Source organism: Gossypium arboreum, chromosome 6, assembly GCF_025698485.1.
Source record: "Gossypium arboreum isolate Shixiya-1 chromosome 6, ASM2569848v2, whole genome shotgun sequence".
Taxonomy (NCBI): Eukaryota; Viridiplantae; Streptophyta; class Magnoliopsida; order Malvales; family Malvaceae; genus Gossypium; species Gossypium arboreum.
In genome coordinates, this window is record NC_069075.1 from 36,921,653 (window position 1) to 36,938,791 (window position 17,139).

Genomic DNA, 17,139 nt, shown 5'->3' on the forward strand with positions numbered 1-17,139 from the left:
AAAGGGTTTCCACGTAAAATTTATGTGTTCTTTATTTTTATTTATTTTATTCTATTTTATTTTTCACAGTTAGATAGATGATGTTTGGATGTAAATGTGATGTCTTTGGAGGGCACATTGGTTAGTTGATTTAAGATGTTTGAAATGGCATATACCTATGTATGTATTGGTATGGTTTGATGCTTTGTAAGAGTGCATAATTGGTTTAAATGATTATGCATGAAATAGTGTTGGAATGGCTTGTTTTAGGTGAATTTTAGGTCCACACGGCCTGAGACACAGGCGTGTGACTCATCCATGTGCGACACACGGCTTGGCGACACGATCATGTGTCTCCTGAAGGGTCTTATGTATGCAAGTCAGGGAGTTACACGGCCTAGCACATGGCCTAACACACAAGCATGTGGGGCTATTTCAAAAGTTATACAGCCTCGCACATGGGCATGTTACATGACCGTGTGGCCCTACTCAGAGAGTTACACGGGTGAGGACAAGGGCTGAGACATGGTCGTGTGTCCTTAGTTCAAAGGTTACACGGCCTGAGACATAGGTGTGTGCCTCAATCATATGAGGTACACGGCTGTGTGACCCCTAGTCCCAAATTTTTGTGATTTTCCCAAACTTTCCATATTGTTTCAAATTGGTCGTTAATTGCTTCTAAGTTATTTTTAGGGCCTTGGAAACAAAAAAATTTATATACTTTTTCATACCCAATTTTACTTAAATTCATGCAAATTCGGTTAAATTCTTGTCAAAAAAATAATTAAATAATATAAAATAATTAACTTATGTTAAAAACATGAACATTATGAATTTTAATTAATTTTATAGTTAATTTTGATTAAATTTGGTTATTTTTGACAGAATTACACAATTGGAGAAAAAGAGCCCGGTGAACACTTCGAGAAGAACAAAACCGAGAGCAATTTGAAGTATCAAGGGCAATTAATTTCCAGCACAAGATGGTCTAGAAATGTGTATTAATTCATAATTAAATTAATTTTAATTTATTTCCTATTTAATTTAGGTTAAATGAATTAATTTTAATTAATTATGAAGAAAGGGCCTAGTGAACTGCACTGGTTGAACCGAATGAAGTGAGCCGAATCAGCCACTAATTGGGCTGACCAGAACCTTCCATTGGCTGACCCAAATCAGAAAATTAGATGATAAAATATTCTTGCAAAAAGGCCCTTGAAAAACCTCCAAATTACATTCAAACGCCACCTTTATTTTAGGCTTTGTAGATTTGCCCCAACCAATTTTTAGCAAGGTTGAAAGCTTCAACCTTGCCATGTGTGTGGCCGGCCATGGGAGGGCTCTCTTGGCTGCTGAATTTGATATTTTTAGTAGTCCTCTTCAGCTATAAAAGCCACCCTATGCTTCCCATTTCAAAGCATCCCTCAACATCCCTCATTCCATAACATTCTCTCATCCTCTCTTCACTTTTCTCAAGTTTCCTCTCCATTTTTCCATCCCATTTTCCCTTCCTCTTGTGCCGATTTCCTCTCTTGAGAAAGAGGTGTTCTTCAGCCATTTTTTCAGAAATCAAGGATTCATAGAAGCCTTGCTCGATGAAGACAACGGAGACTAAGAACGAAGCAACAGTCGAACCGCAGAGAAACACTGGATTTGCTTTCTGTTCCTTTTCTTTTTAATTTCTATCGTTTTTATGATGAACATATCTATGAAAAATATTCTTGTTGGAATGGTTATTTTAATCAATTTAGCTTGAATTTCATTCATGTTGGGTTGATTATATTTTTCCTACTTGAATTATTAAAATAGTGTTTATGCTGTTATAGGCCTCAGTGAAATGCTTGATTAAGTAAAATCATGCTTAGGTTATCTGGCATTATATTTGTTTAGATAACTAAAGAATTAATTGTTTAAATGGATTGAAATTGCAATTAATGGACTCAGTACTTAATCAGTGCATGTTTAATTCTTCTAAGGTAACTGAAAATTAAATTAGCATTGTATTTGGCGATACATATGCCTTGCATAACTTGCAAGATTGTTGTGATTAAATTGTTTCAAGGTATGGCTACTTTGTTACTTCACGTAATCTTTTACATGTTTATTAAGTTGAATTAATTGGTTGAATCGACATAGGAATATGCGAGAGATAATTTTATTCAATAAGTATGTATGTGCGATAGCATGTTTACTTTATTAAATCTGTTTAGTCGGTTGAATTGGCATAGGGATATGTTCAAGAGATAAATGGAATTTTATAATTAGTAAATATGTTCATAAGTTAGCAAATTATTGGGTTGCCATGAATTTATTCATAACAGCGTAAGCACGAATTTAATATTTCTAAGTTAAACAGGTATAATTAATCCAACACAATTATATCATCTTGATTAAATCTTAATTGAAATCGTGCACTAGAACTCTTTTATTTTATTTAAATTGTTTGCTTAGTTTTAAAATCTTCGTTTATAAATCACTCTTTTCAAACCAAAATCATTTTTACCTCACCAAAGTGTTTTAATTAATTTCATAAATATCGCTTTTTACAGTCCCTGTGGGTACTATAACTCGACATTTACTTGTCACTTTATTACTTGTTACGATTGTGTACACTTGCACATTTCCACCGTTTCAAGTTTTTGGCACCGTTGCCGGGGAATGTTTTTAAAAAAAACATTATTTGTGAATTTATTTTTACATTTTGGTTCTTTTATTTTCCTGTTCAATTTTACTTACTTAATTAATTCTTCTCTGATTATTTCAGGTGTTTATAAGTATTGACTGAATTATCGACTTACTCCCAGTGGACCTTGAAATAGAATGAACCTTTCGCCAACAAAGAAGACAAGCGAACCAGAGAAGGACCGAAGAGATGAATTTCGAGAATATCAATCAAAGAAATGAAGCAAACCTTGCTCAAAATCCTATCCTTATTACTGATGATAGGGATAGAGCTTTACGACAATATGCCGTGCCAATTTTTAATGACCTTAATCCAAGTATTAGAAGACCTGAGATTGAGGCACGATAATTTGAGCTGAAGCCAATCATGTTCCAGATGCTTCAGACAGTGGGCCAATTCAGTGGAATGCCTACTGAAGATCCTCATCTTCATTTAAGACTGTTTATGGAGGTGAACGACTCTTTCAAGCTAGCCGGAGTACCCAAAGATGCATTACGATTAAAATTGTTCCCGTACTCGCTGAGAGACAGAGCTTGAGCTTGGTTAAACTCACTACCACCAAACTCGATTTCTACATGGCAAGGGTTAGTAGAGAGATTTCTTGTGAAGTATTTCCCGCCTAACAAGATTGCTAAGCTGAGAAATGAGATTACTGCTTTCCAACAAATGGATGATGAGTCCTTGTATGAGGCATGGGAAAGATTCAAAGAGTTATTACGAAAGTGCCCTCATCACGGAATTCCGCATTGCATCCAACTTGAGACATTTTACAATGGTCTCAACGCTCACACAAGGATGGTAGTAGATGCTTTTGCTAACGGTACTATCTTATCTAAGTCTTACAATGAGGCTTATGAAATCATCGAGAGGATCACCAATAACAATTATCAGTGGCCAACCAATCGAGCAACGTTAGGAAGACGAGTTGCTGGAATCCATGAAGTGGACGCTCTCACTTCACTTGCATCCCAGGTATCTTCGATATCTTCAATGTTAAAGAATCTTACCACTAATGGGTCTAATAGTTTTGCAGCTCAACCACCTAACCAATATGAGAATATAGCCTGTGTCTATTGTGGGGAAGGACATGTGTTTGAAGAATGTCCGTCAAACCTATAATCCATGTACTACATAGGTAATTAGAACCAGAACCGAGGAAGGCAAGGGCTGCAATCCAACTTTTACAACCCATCATGGCGAAATCACCCAATCTTTCCTGGAGTAACCAAAGGGCTAGAGGTAGTAACAACTATGCCCAACCTAGACCAACCCAGCAGCCTAGTTTTTCATAGTAAGTTCAGAAACCAGTTCAGGCTGAATCATCCAATAGCTTAAAGAATTTATTGAAGGCATACATGGCGAAGAATGACGCCACTCTAAGGAATTTAGAGAATCAAGTGGGCCAGCTTGCTACTGAACTTAGGAACTATCCACAAGGTGCTCTTCCTAGTGATACAAAAAATCTGAGAAATCCAGGGAAGGAGCATTGTAAAGCACTAACATTGAGGAGCAGAAAAATGGTAGAGCCCAACATCATTGAAGCTGAAAAGGAGCATGCTGAAGCTCAAGATTCGGAAGAAGTTCAACCAAGTGTTGGAGTTCCTATTCCACTAGAACTAGAACCTGTAATACCTGAAAAGGTAACCTAAGAATCAGCCAATTCTGATCAGCCAACCATTCCGTTAGCAGCAGAATTGCCGCCAAAAGACAAATCAACCAGTACCAACTCCAGTATATAAACCTCCACTACCTTACCCTCAAAGACTCCAGAAGCAAAAATAGGATGTCCAATTCAAGAAGTTCCTTGATGTACTCAAGCAACTTCATATCAACATCCCGTTGGTTGAAGCACTTGAACAAATGCCAAATTACATAAAATTCATGAAAGATATCCTATCCGAGAAGAGAAGGCTTGGAGAATTTGAGACGGTAGCTTTGATAAAGGAATGCAGTGAAAATCTTCAAGACAAATTACCCCCTAAGCTGAAGGATCCTGGGTGTTTTACCATTCCATGCAACATTGGTGCAGCTTATTTTGGTAAGGCACTATGTGACTTGGGCGCAAGTATCAACTTGGTGCCTATGTCGATATTTAAGAAGTTGGGGATAGGTGAAGTTCGACCTACTACGGTTACACTTCAGCTAGCAGATCGATCCTTAGCACATCCAGAAGAAAAAATCAAGGAGTATTGGTACGTGTAGATAAGTTTATCTTTCCTGCTGATTTTGTAATTTTAGATTTCGAAGCAGATAAAGAAGTACCAATTATCCTAGGGAGACCGTTCTTAGCAACTGGAAGGACACTTATTGATGTCCAGAAGGGCGAACTTACTATGCATGTTCAGGATGGTAAGGTAACATCTAACATTTTCAAGTCAATGCGATTTCCTGAAACAATAGATGATTGTTCTGCAGTATCCAACTTAGAGGATTTAATAGTGGAGAAGGAACTCAACTCTGTTGAGGATCCTCTGGAAAGAATTTTGACATCAGACCCTCCAAGTGATGAAGAGGAGGATGAAAACTTAGCTCTGCTAGAAGCTAATCAAAAGGGATTTAATCCACAATCCCGTTTTGAATCTTTGGATTTAGAGGAGAGAGATTACACATAGCCAAAAGCGTCAATCGAGGAGCCACCTAAACTAGAACTCAAGGTATTACCTTCTCATTTAAAATATGTTTATTTAGGTGACGATTCTACTCTGCCTGTGATTATTTTAGCAGAGTTAACTACTGAGCAAGAAGAGAAACTTATATTAGTTCTAAAACAATTTAAGAAGGCTATCAGATAGACCATAGCCGATATTCACGGTATTAGTCCATCTGTATGCATGCACAAGATCATTCTAGAAGATGGTGAAAAAGGGATGATCGATGGACAACGAAGGCTGAACCCCATCATAAAGGACGTAGTGAAAAAAGAGATTATCAAGTAGTTAGATGCGGGTATCATTTACCCTATCTCAGACAGTTCATGGGTAAGTCTGGTCCAGTGCGTAGCAAAGAAAGGAGGTATCACGGTCATAGGTACCGAGAATAACGAGTTGATACCGACTAGAACAGTTACGGGATGGAGAATCTGCATCGATTACCGGAAGCTAAACAAGGCAACTAGGAAGGATCACTTCCCTTTGCCGTTCTTAGACCAGATGCTGGATAGACTCGCGAGGCGAGATTACTACTGTTTTCTCAATGGATACTCAGGGTACAACCAAATTACGGTAGCAACAGAAGATCAACACAAGACCATATTCACCTACCCGTACGGTACATTTGCATTTAGACGCATGCCATTTGGTTTATGTAATGCACCTGCTACATTTCAAAGATGTATGATGTCTATTTTCACTGACATGGTTGAGAATTTTTTGGAAGTTTTCATGGACGACTTTTCAGTGTTTGGAGATACGTACGATGATTGCTTAGCCAATCTGGCTAAGGTACTTAGGCAATGCAAAGAGACAAACCTAGTCCTTAACTGGGAAAAGTGCCATTTTATGGTACGAGAAGGTATCATTCTAGGGCATCGGATAATAAGACATGGGATCGAGGTAGACAGAGCAAAAGTAGATGTTATTGAGAAACTCCCACCTCCAACATCTGTAAAAGGTGTTAGGAGCTTTTTGGGCCACACCGGGTTCTATCAAAGATTTATCAAGGACTTCTCCAAAGTTACTAAACCTTTATGCAAATTATTGGAGAAGGACACGATATTTAAATTTAATGAAGAATGCTTAAAAGCTTTCAATAACTTGACGAATCGATTAGTCACGGCACCCATAATTGTCACACCAGACTGGGACTTGCCATTTGAATTGATGTGTGACGCAAGTGACTTCGCAATAGGAGCTGTCATGGGCTAGCGAAGGAACAAAGTTTTTCATCCCATCTAATATGCAAGCGGAACTCTGACAGGAGCTCAGTTAAACTATACGGTAACAGAAAAAGAGTTACTAGCTATCGTATTTTCTTTCGACAAGTTTCGATCTTATCTTGTAAGTACCAAGGTAACTGTCTATACAGACCACTCGGCAATTAAATATTTACTTGCCAAGAAAGACGCTAAGCTGAGGTTGATTCGATGGGTACTACTACTTCAAGAGTTCGATTTGGAAATTCAAGATCGAAAGAAAGTAGAAAACCAAGTAGCAAATCACTTGTCCAGATTGGAACCGCAAGAAGGGAATTCTCCACTTGTACTGATTCAAGAAACATTTCCAGATGAACATATACTGAAGGTAAGTCATGTCCATAATACCCCTTGGTTTGCTAATATTGCTAACTTTTTAGCTTGTGGTTTAACGTCGTATGATAAGACATATCAACAAAGGAGAAAGTTTCTTCACGATGTGAAGTACTATTTCTGGGAGGAACCATATCTGTTTAAAAAGTGTACAGATCAGATGATTAGAAAATGCATGGCAGAAGAAGAAATACCGAAGATTCTATACCACTGTCACTCAGCCCCAAGTGGGGGTCATTTCGGAGGAACTCATACTACAGCCAAAGTATTGCAAGCCAGATTCTTTTGGCCAACACTATTCAAAGATGCATATGCATATGTAAAGAGTTGTGACCGATGTCAAAGATTTGGAAATGTCACCAACAGAAATGAGATGCCTCGAACAAACATCATTGAGGTCGAATTATTCGATGTTGGGGGTATTGATTTTCTTGGGCACTTTCCTTCGTCTTTTGGTCACAAGTATATTCTGGTCGCAGTAGATTATGAGTCCAAGTGGGTCGAGGCAAAGGCATATCCGACAAATGATGCTAGGGTTGTGATGAAGTTTTTGCAGAAACAAGTGTTCACAAGGTTTGGAACCCCGAGAGCCATCATTAGTGATAAAGGGTCCCACTTTGTGAACAAGTGGTTAAAATGGTGACTAGACAAGCACGGGGTGAAGCACAAGGTGCAACGGCTTACCATCCGCAAACGAATGGACAAGCTAAACTGGCAAATAAAGAAATCAATGGCATATTGGAGAAGGTAGTTTGCCCGAATCGACAAGACTGGTCCAAAAGACTAGATGACGCTTTATGGGCCTACAGGACAGCGTACAAGACACCTTTAGGGATGTCACCTTATAGGCTAGTTTTCGGTAAAGCATGTCATCTAGCTTTGGAGTTAGAGCACAAAGCTTACTGGGCTCTTTGACGACTCAACTTAGATCCTAAGCTCGCAAAGGAAAGACAGATGTTCCAACTCAACGAGTTAGAAGAATTCCAAATGTTCTCATATGAAAATGCCAAATTACTCAAAGAGAGACTCAAGAAATGGCATGACAAACACATCCGGGTTCGAGAATTTGAAGCAGGTCAGCAAGTATTGTTGTTCAACTCGAGATTGAAGTTCTTTCCAGGTAAGCTAAAATCATGTTGGTCCGGATTGTAATGGCTTGTAAAACTTAAGTATGGCATGTATAGCAATATACTTATTTTGTGTAAAAAAAATTTATGATATGGCCATGATTGGTTGAGAAAATGTTTTATATTGATAATTCAAGGTGATGGTTAAATTTAGATCATGTTTGATATCATGGAAGTTTAATAGGTTATCTAGTTCATAACAACCCATGAAAAGATGAAATTTGCCTTAAAACAGAATATTGCTGCAGCAATGACATGAATTTGAAAAATCACTAAAAATAGTATAAATGGAATTAAATGATGAGAAAGTTATGAAATTTAAGCTTAATGAGTCTATTTTCATATGGATAAAAAAAAACAGGCATATAAATTATACTTTATGAGATATTTGAAACATTGTGAAACAAGGCCAGAGTGATTTCTGGATCCTCTGTTCTAAATTTAAAATTTCATAATAAATTGTATAAAAATAATTATAAGTCATTATTTATATGTACAGATTCCTTATTGGGTCTAGTTTTAATATAAACAAACCTCGTAGTCATTGAAATTCTGTATAGAGAGATATCCTATTCGTAATATACAGATGTTAGAGTAGTCGAACCCTGAAACAGGGGAGATTTTAACTCATAAACTGTACTAATTGGCCTAACCAAAAATTCTAGAAAACAATTAGTAAATAGATATATGAGTCTAGATTTAGGGAAAATTTACGGATCTTGATTTCGAGTTTCGTAACTCGAGATATGATTTTTCTTATAACTGTGACGCGGGTAGCTAGAAAGCTGTGAATGTAGAAACAAATGATTTGAAGTTCTTAATTTGATAAATTATGTTCGGTAACCCCTCAAGCTCGACTCCGGCGACGGTTTCGGACGTGGGGGCGTTACACTTTTTCATACATAATTCTACTTAAATTCAAGCAAATTCAGTTAAATTCTTGTCAAAAAATAATTAAATATTATAAAATAATTAACTTATGTTAAAAACATGAACATTATGAATTTTACTTAATTTTATAGTTAATTTTGATTAAATTTGGTTACTTTTGACAGAATTACACAATTGGAGAAAAAGGACCCAGTGAACACTGCGAGAAGAACAAAACCGAGAGCAATTTGAAGTATCGAGGCCAATTAATTTCCAGCCCAAGACGGTCCAGAAATGTGTATTAATTCATAATTAAATTAATTTTAATTTATTTCCTATTTAATTTAGGTTAAATGAATTAATTTTAATTAATTATGAAGAAAGGGCCTAGTGAACCGCACTGGTTGAACCGAATGAAGTGAGCCGAACCAGCCACTAATTGGGCTGACCAGAACCGTCCATTGGCTGACCCAAATCCAAAAATTATCTGATAAAATATGCTTACAAAAAGGCCCTTGAAAAACCTCCAAATTACGTTCAAACCCCACCTTTATTTTAGGCTTTGTAGATTTGCCCCAGCCTATTTTTAGCAAGGTTGAAAGCTTCAACCTTGCCATGTGTGTGGCTGGCCATGGGAGGGCTCTCTTGGCTGCTGAATTTGCTATTTTTAGCAGCCCTCTTCAGCTATAAAAGCCACCCTATGCTTCCCATTTCAAAGCATCCCTCAACATCCCTCATTCCACAACATTCTCTCATCCTCTCTTCACTTCTCTCAAGTTTCCTCTCCATTTTTCCATCCCATTTTCCCTTCCTCTTGTGCCGATTTCCTCTCTTGAGAAAGAGGTGTTCTTTAGCCATCTTGGGCAGCAATCAAGTATTCATAGAAGCCTTGCTCAGAGAAGACAACGGAGACTAAGAACGGAGCAACAATCGAGCCACAGAGAAACACTGGATTTGCTTTCTATTCCCTTTCTTTTTAATTTCTGTTGTTTTTATGATTAACATATCTATGAAAAATATTGTTGTTGAAATGGTTATTTTAATCAATTTACCTTGAATTTAATTTTTTTTGGGTTGATTATATTTTGCCTACTTGAATTATTAAAATAGTGTTTATGCTATTATAGGCTTCAGTGAAATGCTTGATTAAGTAAAATCATGCTTAGGTTATCTGGCATTATAATTGTTTAGATAACTAAAGAATTAATTGTTTAAACAGATTGAAATTGCAATTAATGGACTCAGTACTTAATCAGTGCATGTTTAATTCTTCTAAGGTAACTGAAAATTAAATTAGCATTGTATTTGGCGATACATATGCCTTGCATAACTTGCAAGATTGTTTTGATTAAATTGTTTCAAGGTATGGCTACTTTGTTACTTCACATAATCTTTTACATGTTTATTAAGTTGAATTAATCGATTGAATCGACATAGGCATAGGAATATGCGATAGATAATTTAATTCAATAAGTATGTATGTGCGATAGCATGTTTACTTTATTAAATCTGTTTAGTCGGTTGAATTGGCATAGGGATATGTTCAAGAGATAAATGGAATTTTCTAATTAGTAAATATGTTCATAAGTTAGCAAATTATTGGGTTGCCGTGAATTTATTCATAACAGCATAAGCACAAATTTAATATTTCTAAGTTAAACAGGTATAATTAATCCAATACAATTATATCATCTTGATTAAATCTTAATTGAAATCGTGCACTAGAACTCTTTTATTTTATTTAAATTGTTTGCTTAGTTTTAAAATCTTAGTTTATAAATCACTCTTTTCAAACCAAAATCATTTTTACCTCACCAAAGTGTTTTAATTAATTTCATAAATATCGCTTTTTACAGTCCCTGTGGGTACGATAACTCGACATTTACTTGTCACTTTATTACTTGTTACGATTGTGTACACTTGCACATTTCCACCATTCCAGGCCTTGAGGGCTCAATTTAGGGATAGTATGCATGTGTATGAATGCTTCATGATATGATTTAAATTATTGAATTTTTAAATGTTTAAATGTTTTTGGTTGTATGGTAATTTTCTGTAACCCTAATTCGGTGATGGAGATAAGTTAGGGGCATTACATTTATGGTACTGAACATCTTTCCATATGGTACAGTCGATGTAACACATTCTAGGTTTGACACATTTAAGGTAAACAGTACTCGACTCAAGCCTTATCTTGGTCTAAAAATTGAAAATGAGAAAGAGGAGCTTCGGCTCCTAGAACCACCATAACCATGCGCATACAAGGTAAAGTCCAGTTTAGACTCTAAATAAGCATTTCTCGGGAGGCAACCAGAGTTTTTAATTTTTGTTTATTATTTTTATTGCATGCTAATTTAAAATTAATTAAATTAAAAATAAAAAAATATTTTTTGACCCACAAGCCCTGAACAAACGGGTGTCCCAAGCCGTGTGCACGATGGGGAAATTGACAGTCATTCATACAACATGGCAACACAGCCGTGTGAATACTGGAGTTAATTTTTCAAATTTAATTTCCAAGTCAGTGAGTTACACGGGCAAGAGACACAGTCGTGCGTGAGACACGACCTATCACACGGGCGTGTGTGAGACTGTGTGCTCCACAAGCCTGGCACACGGGTAGGGGAGAAGTGAAGGAATATCACATACGGCCTAGCACACGTGCGTGTGTGCCACATGGCCTAGACACACGAGCGTGTCTGAGTCCATGTGAAAACTAAACTTAAATTTTGAATTGCACATGGGTGTATGACACGGCCGTGTAGCCTAACAAGGGCCTAAATACAACCGTGTCCCTTTAAAACCATAATTTTTTTCTTTTGTTTTGTCTTCTTCTTTAACTACCTCCAACAACCCTAGCCACCTTTCTCCCCTTCCTCACCTTTTCCGACCACTATCCGAGCACCCCCCGTCACACCCACTCCGTCACTGCCTAGCCCTCCCTCTTTCTATTTTCCTTAATGAAACATCCGGTCCCTCTCCCTCACTATCCCTACCCCTTCCCCTTTCCCTTTTTCCCCATCCGTCACCCTTCGCTGCGCCCTCTTCCCTTTCTCCCTTCCTTTGTCACTACCATCCATTGGCCCCCATAACCTCAAAACCCCACCTCTCTTCCTCCTTCGACTAAAAACATCCAAGCCATCGCCCGTCACCCCACCCCACCACACCCTTACCCTTTCCATTGTTTCCCCCCTTCGAGCCAACCACTCCTCTTCCCCATTGTCTCTTCTTCTTCTTCAACAAAAAACCCCCACGCCCCCGTTCTCGTCACCTGTCGTGCCTCACCACCCGTCGACCACCGTGTGCACCTCCTTCACTGCACCACCATTAGTTTCCCCCAGTTTGCCCTATATTTTTCTTTTCTTTAATTTATTTATTTATTTTATTCTTATGCTTGTTTTTATTTTTATTTTTATTTTTATTTTATTTATTCTATTTAGTAATTTATTATTATTATTTCTACTTATTAGTAGGTTCTATTCTTGTTATTTGTTTGTTATTATTATTATATTCTTGATGCTTCTTTGACATGAAGTTTGGATTCAAATAGTTTTAGTTGAATGTTCGATCTTGTGATTCTGGATTTTAATTGGATTCGAATTTCGTTCCATGGTTATTTTAACTATTCCATTATGTCGATTCGTGCTTTTACGTTGAATGTTTAAATAGTTGTTTGGTTATCCATTTTTTAGGTACATCATGACGAACACTAGTGGGAAATCTAAGGTCATCATCCCCACTTCAAAAAATTGGAGGACTCCGGGCACGACTTCTTCCTAGGGCGTTTTTATCAATACATGCCATCCATGTCTTCGATTCTCACAAGGTCCCCAGTAGGGCCTATATCAGCATCTCTAATAATGGCCATCAAGATTAGGCCGATGCATTGATTGGGCCACCTTGGAGCAGATTCATTTAACTGATAGAGTGCCAGCCATCATTACTACAGCTCCTTAGGACCGGTTCTTTTCCATCGTCGAGCCCACCTATTCGGAGCTAACCTTTTAGAGTTTTGTTTGACATTCTTCCTTCATCACATAATGTCAAGCCATGATAAGGCAAGCACTATTACTTTCCAACTCGAGGGTACAACACATCATCTAAGCATCCTAGATTTCAAAGCTGCCTTAGGCCTCTATACTGAGGGGTTCATAAGTGTCGAGGGGTACCTCACTTTATACCGATCCATCTATTATCCATCGTCTCTATACTAAGTTTACGGCTAGTACGACATCCTATGACTCGAGTCAATAGAAGGTAACATCCCTACCTCTGGCTCTGCACTATATTCATGTCATCTTGGCTCAAACATTGACCGGCTGGAAGGAGAGCACCGGAGTCATCGGTAAATTTGATGCTTCTTTTTTGTAGAGCATGGCCTCAGGTTGCAATTAAATCTTGCCTACTTCATCGCCCTAGCTTGCCGCCATTAGATAGAATGCAATAACAAGGGTTTTATCTGCTTAGGCCCTTACGCGACTCGCTTCGCATGACACTTCGGCATCCTTGACACTTCAGAACAGTCCTCGTCCTTCACATGTAACACCCCAAACCCGGTCCAGACGTTATGGCCGAATCTAATGAGCCTCATTGAAGTTAAAAATCCATGTTTCGTTTTAGTGCTTACTGACTTTTGTTAAGCTAACAAAGTGAATAGGAGCTGGGCACCAGATTGGAATCCGTAACAAAGGAGGTGAGCCATGAAGGCTGCTTAGGTCCCAAGCTCTTCGGTTGGATCCAATCCTAGACATGCCCACAACCATTGCCACACTTAGTTATATCGATTTGAAATTTATTTACGTGGATATCTTTGAGAAATCGGATAATCGTAACATTGTGTTGTTTGGAAAACAAGTGTCGTTTTGAAAACACGTCCTAAGTCTAGCCCATTTATTATCAACCAGTTTAAAGTTATTAAAAATAATATAATCTCAGAAAAGAAAGAAAATCAAATCAAAATGGCCTTATTACAACTCAAAAATAAATAATAAATAAAGCAAACTTAATGAAAACCAAACACTTATTCAAAGCCCAAAGGCGATCACCGTGGCCACTCTGAATCCCTTCCAGCTCCAAGTCCCAAATTAAGGCTCACCTGCAAGGTTAAGGGAAGGGGGTGAGTTTGGAAACTCAATGCGTAACAAGCCCCTTTCAGAGCCCAAAGCAATATCAGCCTGCTGGGCCTAAGCCCAACTTCAATCTTAGCGTATACTGGGCCGAAGCCTTTACTGTAAATGGTATGGCCCATAGGCCCATTTCAATATCACATGTAATATCATGAATGTATGCAAGCCCATTTGGGGAGACTACTCAACCCACCATTCGCTACTCTCCACCCGTACCAACCAACACACCATGTGGGGAATAACTCAACCCACCCAACCAACACACCACTAGCAGCATAGCTGCTTTATCATACATCTGGAGGCCTAGCCTCTTTAATAACTGGGCAAAGCCCTTTTCGGTAAACTGGGGCAAAGCCCTTTTCAATAAACTGAGGCATAAGCCCTTTTTCAATAAACTGGGGCATAAGCCCTTTTGCACTTCCTCCATCCATATAAAAACCCAACCCAATGCATTTATGAATACATCATGTGCATATCATACATATCATGTGCATATCATACATATCATGTGCATATCATCTCAATCATGTATATCAAAATCCCATATATCAAATTATAAGTAAACCCTAGGGGTATAACGGTCATTTTTACCTAGGAGCAAAACAGTCATTTTCATAATATAAGGGTAATTTTATAATTTTACCAAATATTAGGGTTTCCGTGTTCATTATTAGTTACAAACCATTCATATGTTTTAAACAGCGATTCTGGCCCATTTTTCGTGATACCGAGTTATTGGGCTAGAAACCCCTAATGGGCCCTATATAGCCGATTTAGTCATCTAGGCCCATTTAGCCTATTTTCCATAATGGTGTTACCAGTCTTAATGCGCAATTTAACAGGTTTTCATTTTCTACCAATTTTACCCAAATGGGCCCGGAAGCCCATTGGGCCCAACTACAGCCCCTCGAGGCCCAACTTACCGTAATGCCAAAAATTATGCCCTTACCTTTTCCAACGTTCCCGATCATCAACCTAGCAAATCGAACTAACCAATAAGCGTTCGCTTGCTCACAAGTCCTCGAAATGCCAGAATTTCGGCATTTCGGCTTTTCGGCATTTATCGTTTCAAGCTATGAAAAAGGGTTCGTTACACACCTGTTTTGCAATATTCCTCGACGAAATCTCCTACACGATTTCTCTTATAATCAACCGTTAATAAATCAGCTCACAATAATAGAACCAAATCGAGAACCATCTATTAACAATAGTTACACATTCGGCCACCCCTCCATAATGGCCTTAGAATCCATACCTTTGCCGAAGTTGATAACTAGATCTAGTCACTCCGATGATCCCAGCTAATCCAAGTCGACACTACGCCTTGCAGCTCCTCCACTATACAAACCATAAAAAGATTAAAAGAAGAACCCAATAAGGCCTATACCCATATTCGGCCACCTCTCTAACCTATAGGGGTTTCGGCTTTTCTTAACCTCCATAATACCGAATTGATTAAGGCCACGAGCACTTACCAAGGTTCACCTACCCAAACGATTCCAATCCCGTGCTAACTCTGATTCAATGCAGTCCTAGCTCCAAAACACTAGCAGAAATCACACCACAAAGATCCTAAGAATCGGCCACTAAGTCACCCAAGGGTGCTGTGCTTTCAGTTTTTGGGTCACTAAAGAAAAAGTGGTTATGGACCAAAAAGGGTGTTGACAAAAGAGTTGAAAGGCTTTTGAAATAACAAGAATCGGCTAAAAAGAAAAAGAACAAGTGTATACCTTTATAGATAAATCGACTTCCCTTGACTCCTTCAGGATTTGGCTTGTTGCTATTCGGTTAGTAATGAAAAGAATGATAGGTTCGGCTTTTACTATGAATGAAAGAGAGGAAGAATGAGAGGAAAAGAGTTTGTGGAAGAAATAATGGAAGAGAAATGGGAGGGATTTGCTTAAGAACAATCGGCACAAGTGAAAAGAAAGAAAAAAAAAGAGAAAAATGCCACCCTAAAACCCCAATAGCCGAATTTGCTCTAAACCTTCCCCTTGACCGGCCACCACTTCTCCCATTTCAAATCTTCTAAAATCTCTCCTAGATACACTTCCTCTTATCTCTCCATCATCCCTAAAATCACTCCCCTTATCATTCCTTAATCCATGCACTTGATTAATTCAAACTCCTCCAACAGAATCCACTTGGGTTCCAACGCCTACCCTTCCTGCACATAAAAATAAATAACCTTATTTGCCAACAGAGGGAATCGAACCCAGGTCTTCCTCTATGCTCCACACGCCACCTTTTTAGGAGCTTAGTGGAGTCACCCTTTCCACTTTACCAAAGCTCTTTTTGTGATACATTTTACCCACAACTTTACATAAGGTCATCTAGTCAGTACCCCTAACTCTTAAGTCCTAAATTCAAAAAATCTACCGGGTTTTGGCCAACACATGGGCCTTCCATAAGCCCATTTACATACTCAAATTATGAATTTCACAACCACATACCAAATTTTTTAAAACTTTACTCAAATATCGAGAATCGCGAAAAACTCAAAAATCAGGATGTTACATTACACTAGTTGGACAGATGTCCCCGCAGGGGTTATCAAATATGAGTTACATGAGGATGATCGAGCGAATCCATGGAGTGGATCCTCCTCAATGCTAATTATCTCATTCTAACCCTTAGAATAACATAAAGACTTCCCTAATGATGTCCCATTCCACCACGAGTATCTGTCTCATCATCCACCTCCGAGCCACTGTACTATTACTTCTACTACTACCCTCGTGGACCTCTCCAAGCAGTTCACTCATTTTGAGTGGCACTATTTTGAGCAGTTCGACAATATTGATGTGACCTTATAGAAGATTTGTCAACATCTCCACATTTCATCTACAGCGCCGGTGCCTCACGATCCCAATGACTCTTAAGATGAATATGATTGATCTTATTTATTTATTTTCTTTTTATTTTGATTTTGATTTTGATTTTGATTTTGATTTTGATTTTGATTTTGATTTTGATTTTGATTTTGATTTTGATTTTGATTTTGATTTTGATTTTGATTTTGATTTTGATTTTTAGTTTTAGTTTTAGTTTTTATTTTTAATTCTTAGACTTATTTAGTTTATTTTTCTTTCGAACTATGTTTTTAATTTT

General features: G+C 37.9%; 1 protein-coding gene and 1 non-coding gene across 2 annotated transcripts; one reads left to right on the forward strand and one right to left on the reverse strand.

Moving 5' to 3' along the window:
• Window positions 1–3,295: 3,295 nt before the first annotated feature.
• Window positions 3,296–3,402, reverse strand: LOC128294683 (small nucleolar RNA R71). Its single transcript, XR_008284990.1, has one exon. It is a non-coding gene; the product is annotated as a small nucleolar RNA R71 (small nucleolar RNA).
• Window positions 3,403–4,017: 615 nt separating this feature from the next.
• Window positions 4,018–5,274, forward strand: LOC108487939 (uncharacterized). Its single transcript, XM_017792273.1, has 3 exons — window positions 4,018–4,302; window positions 4,568–4,772; window positions 4,901–5,274. The coding sequence occupies exons 1-3, from the start codon at window positions 4,018–4,020 to the stop codon at window positions 5,272–5,274; spliced, it is 864 nt and encodes a 287-aa protein (XP_017647762.1).
• Window positions 5,275–17,139: the final 11,865 nt, after the last annotated feature.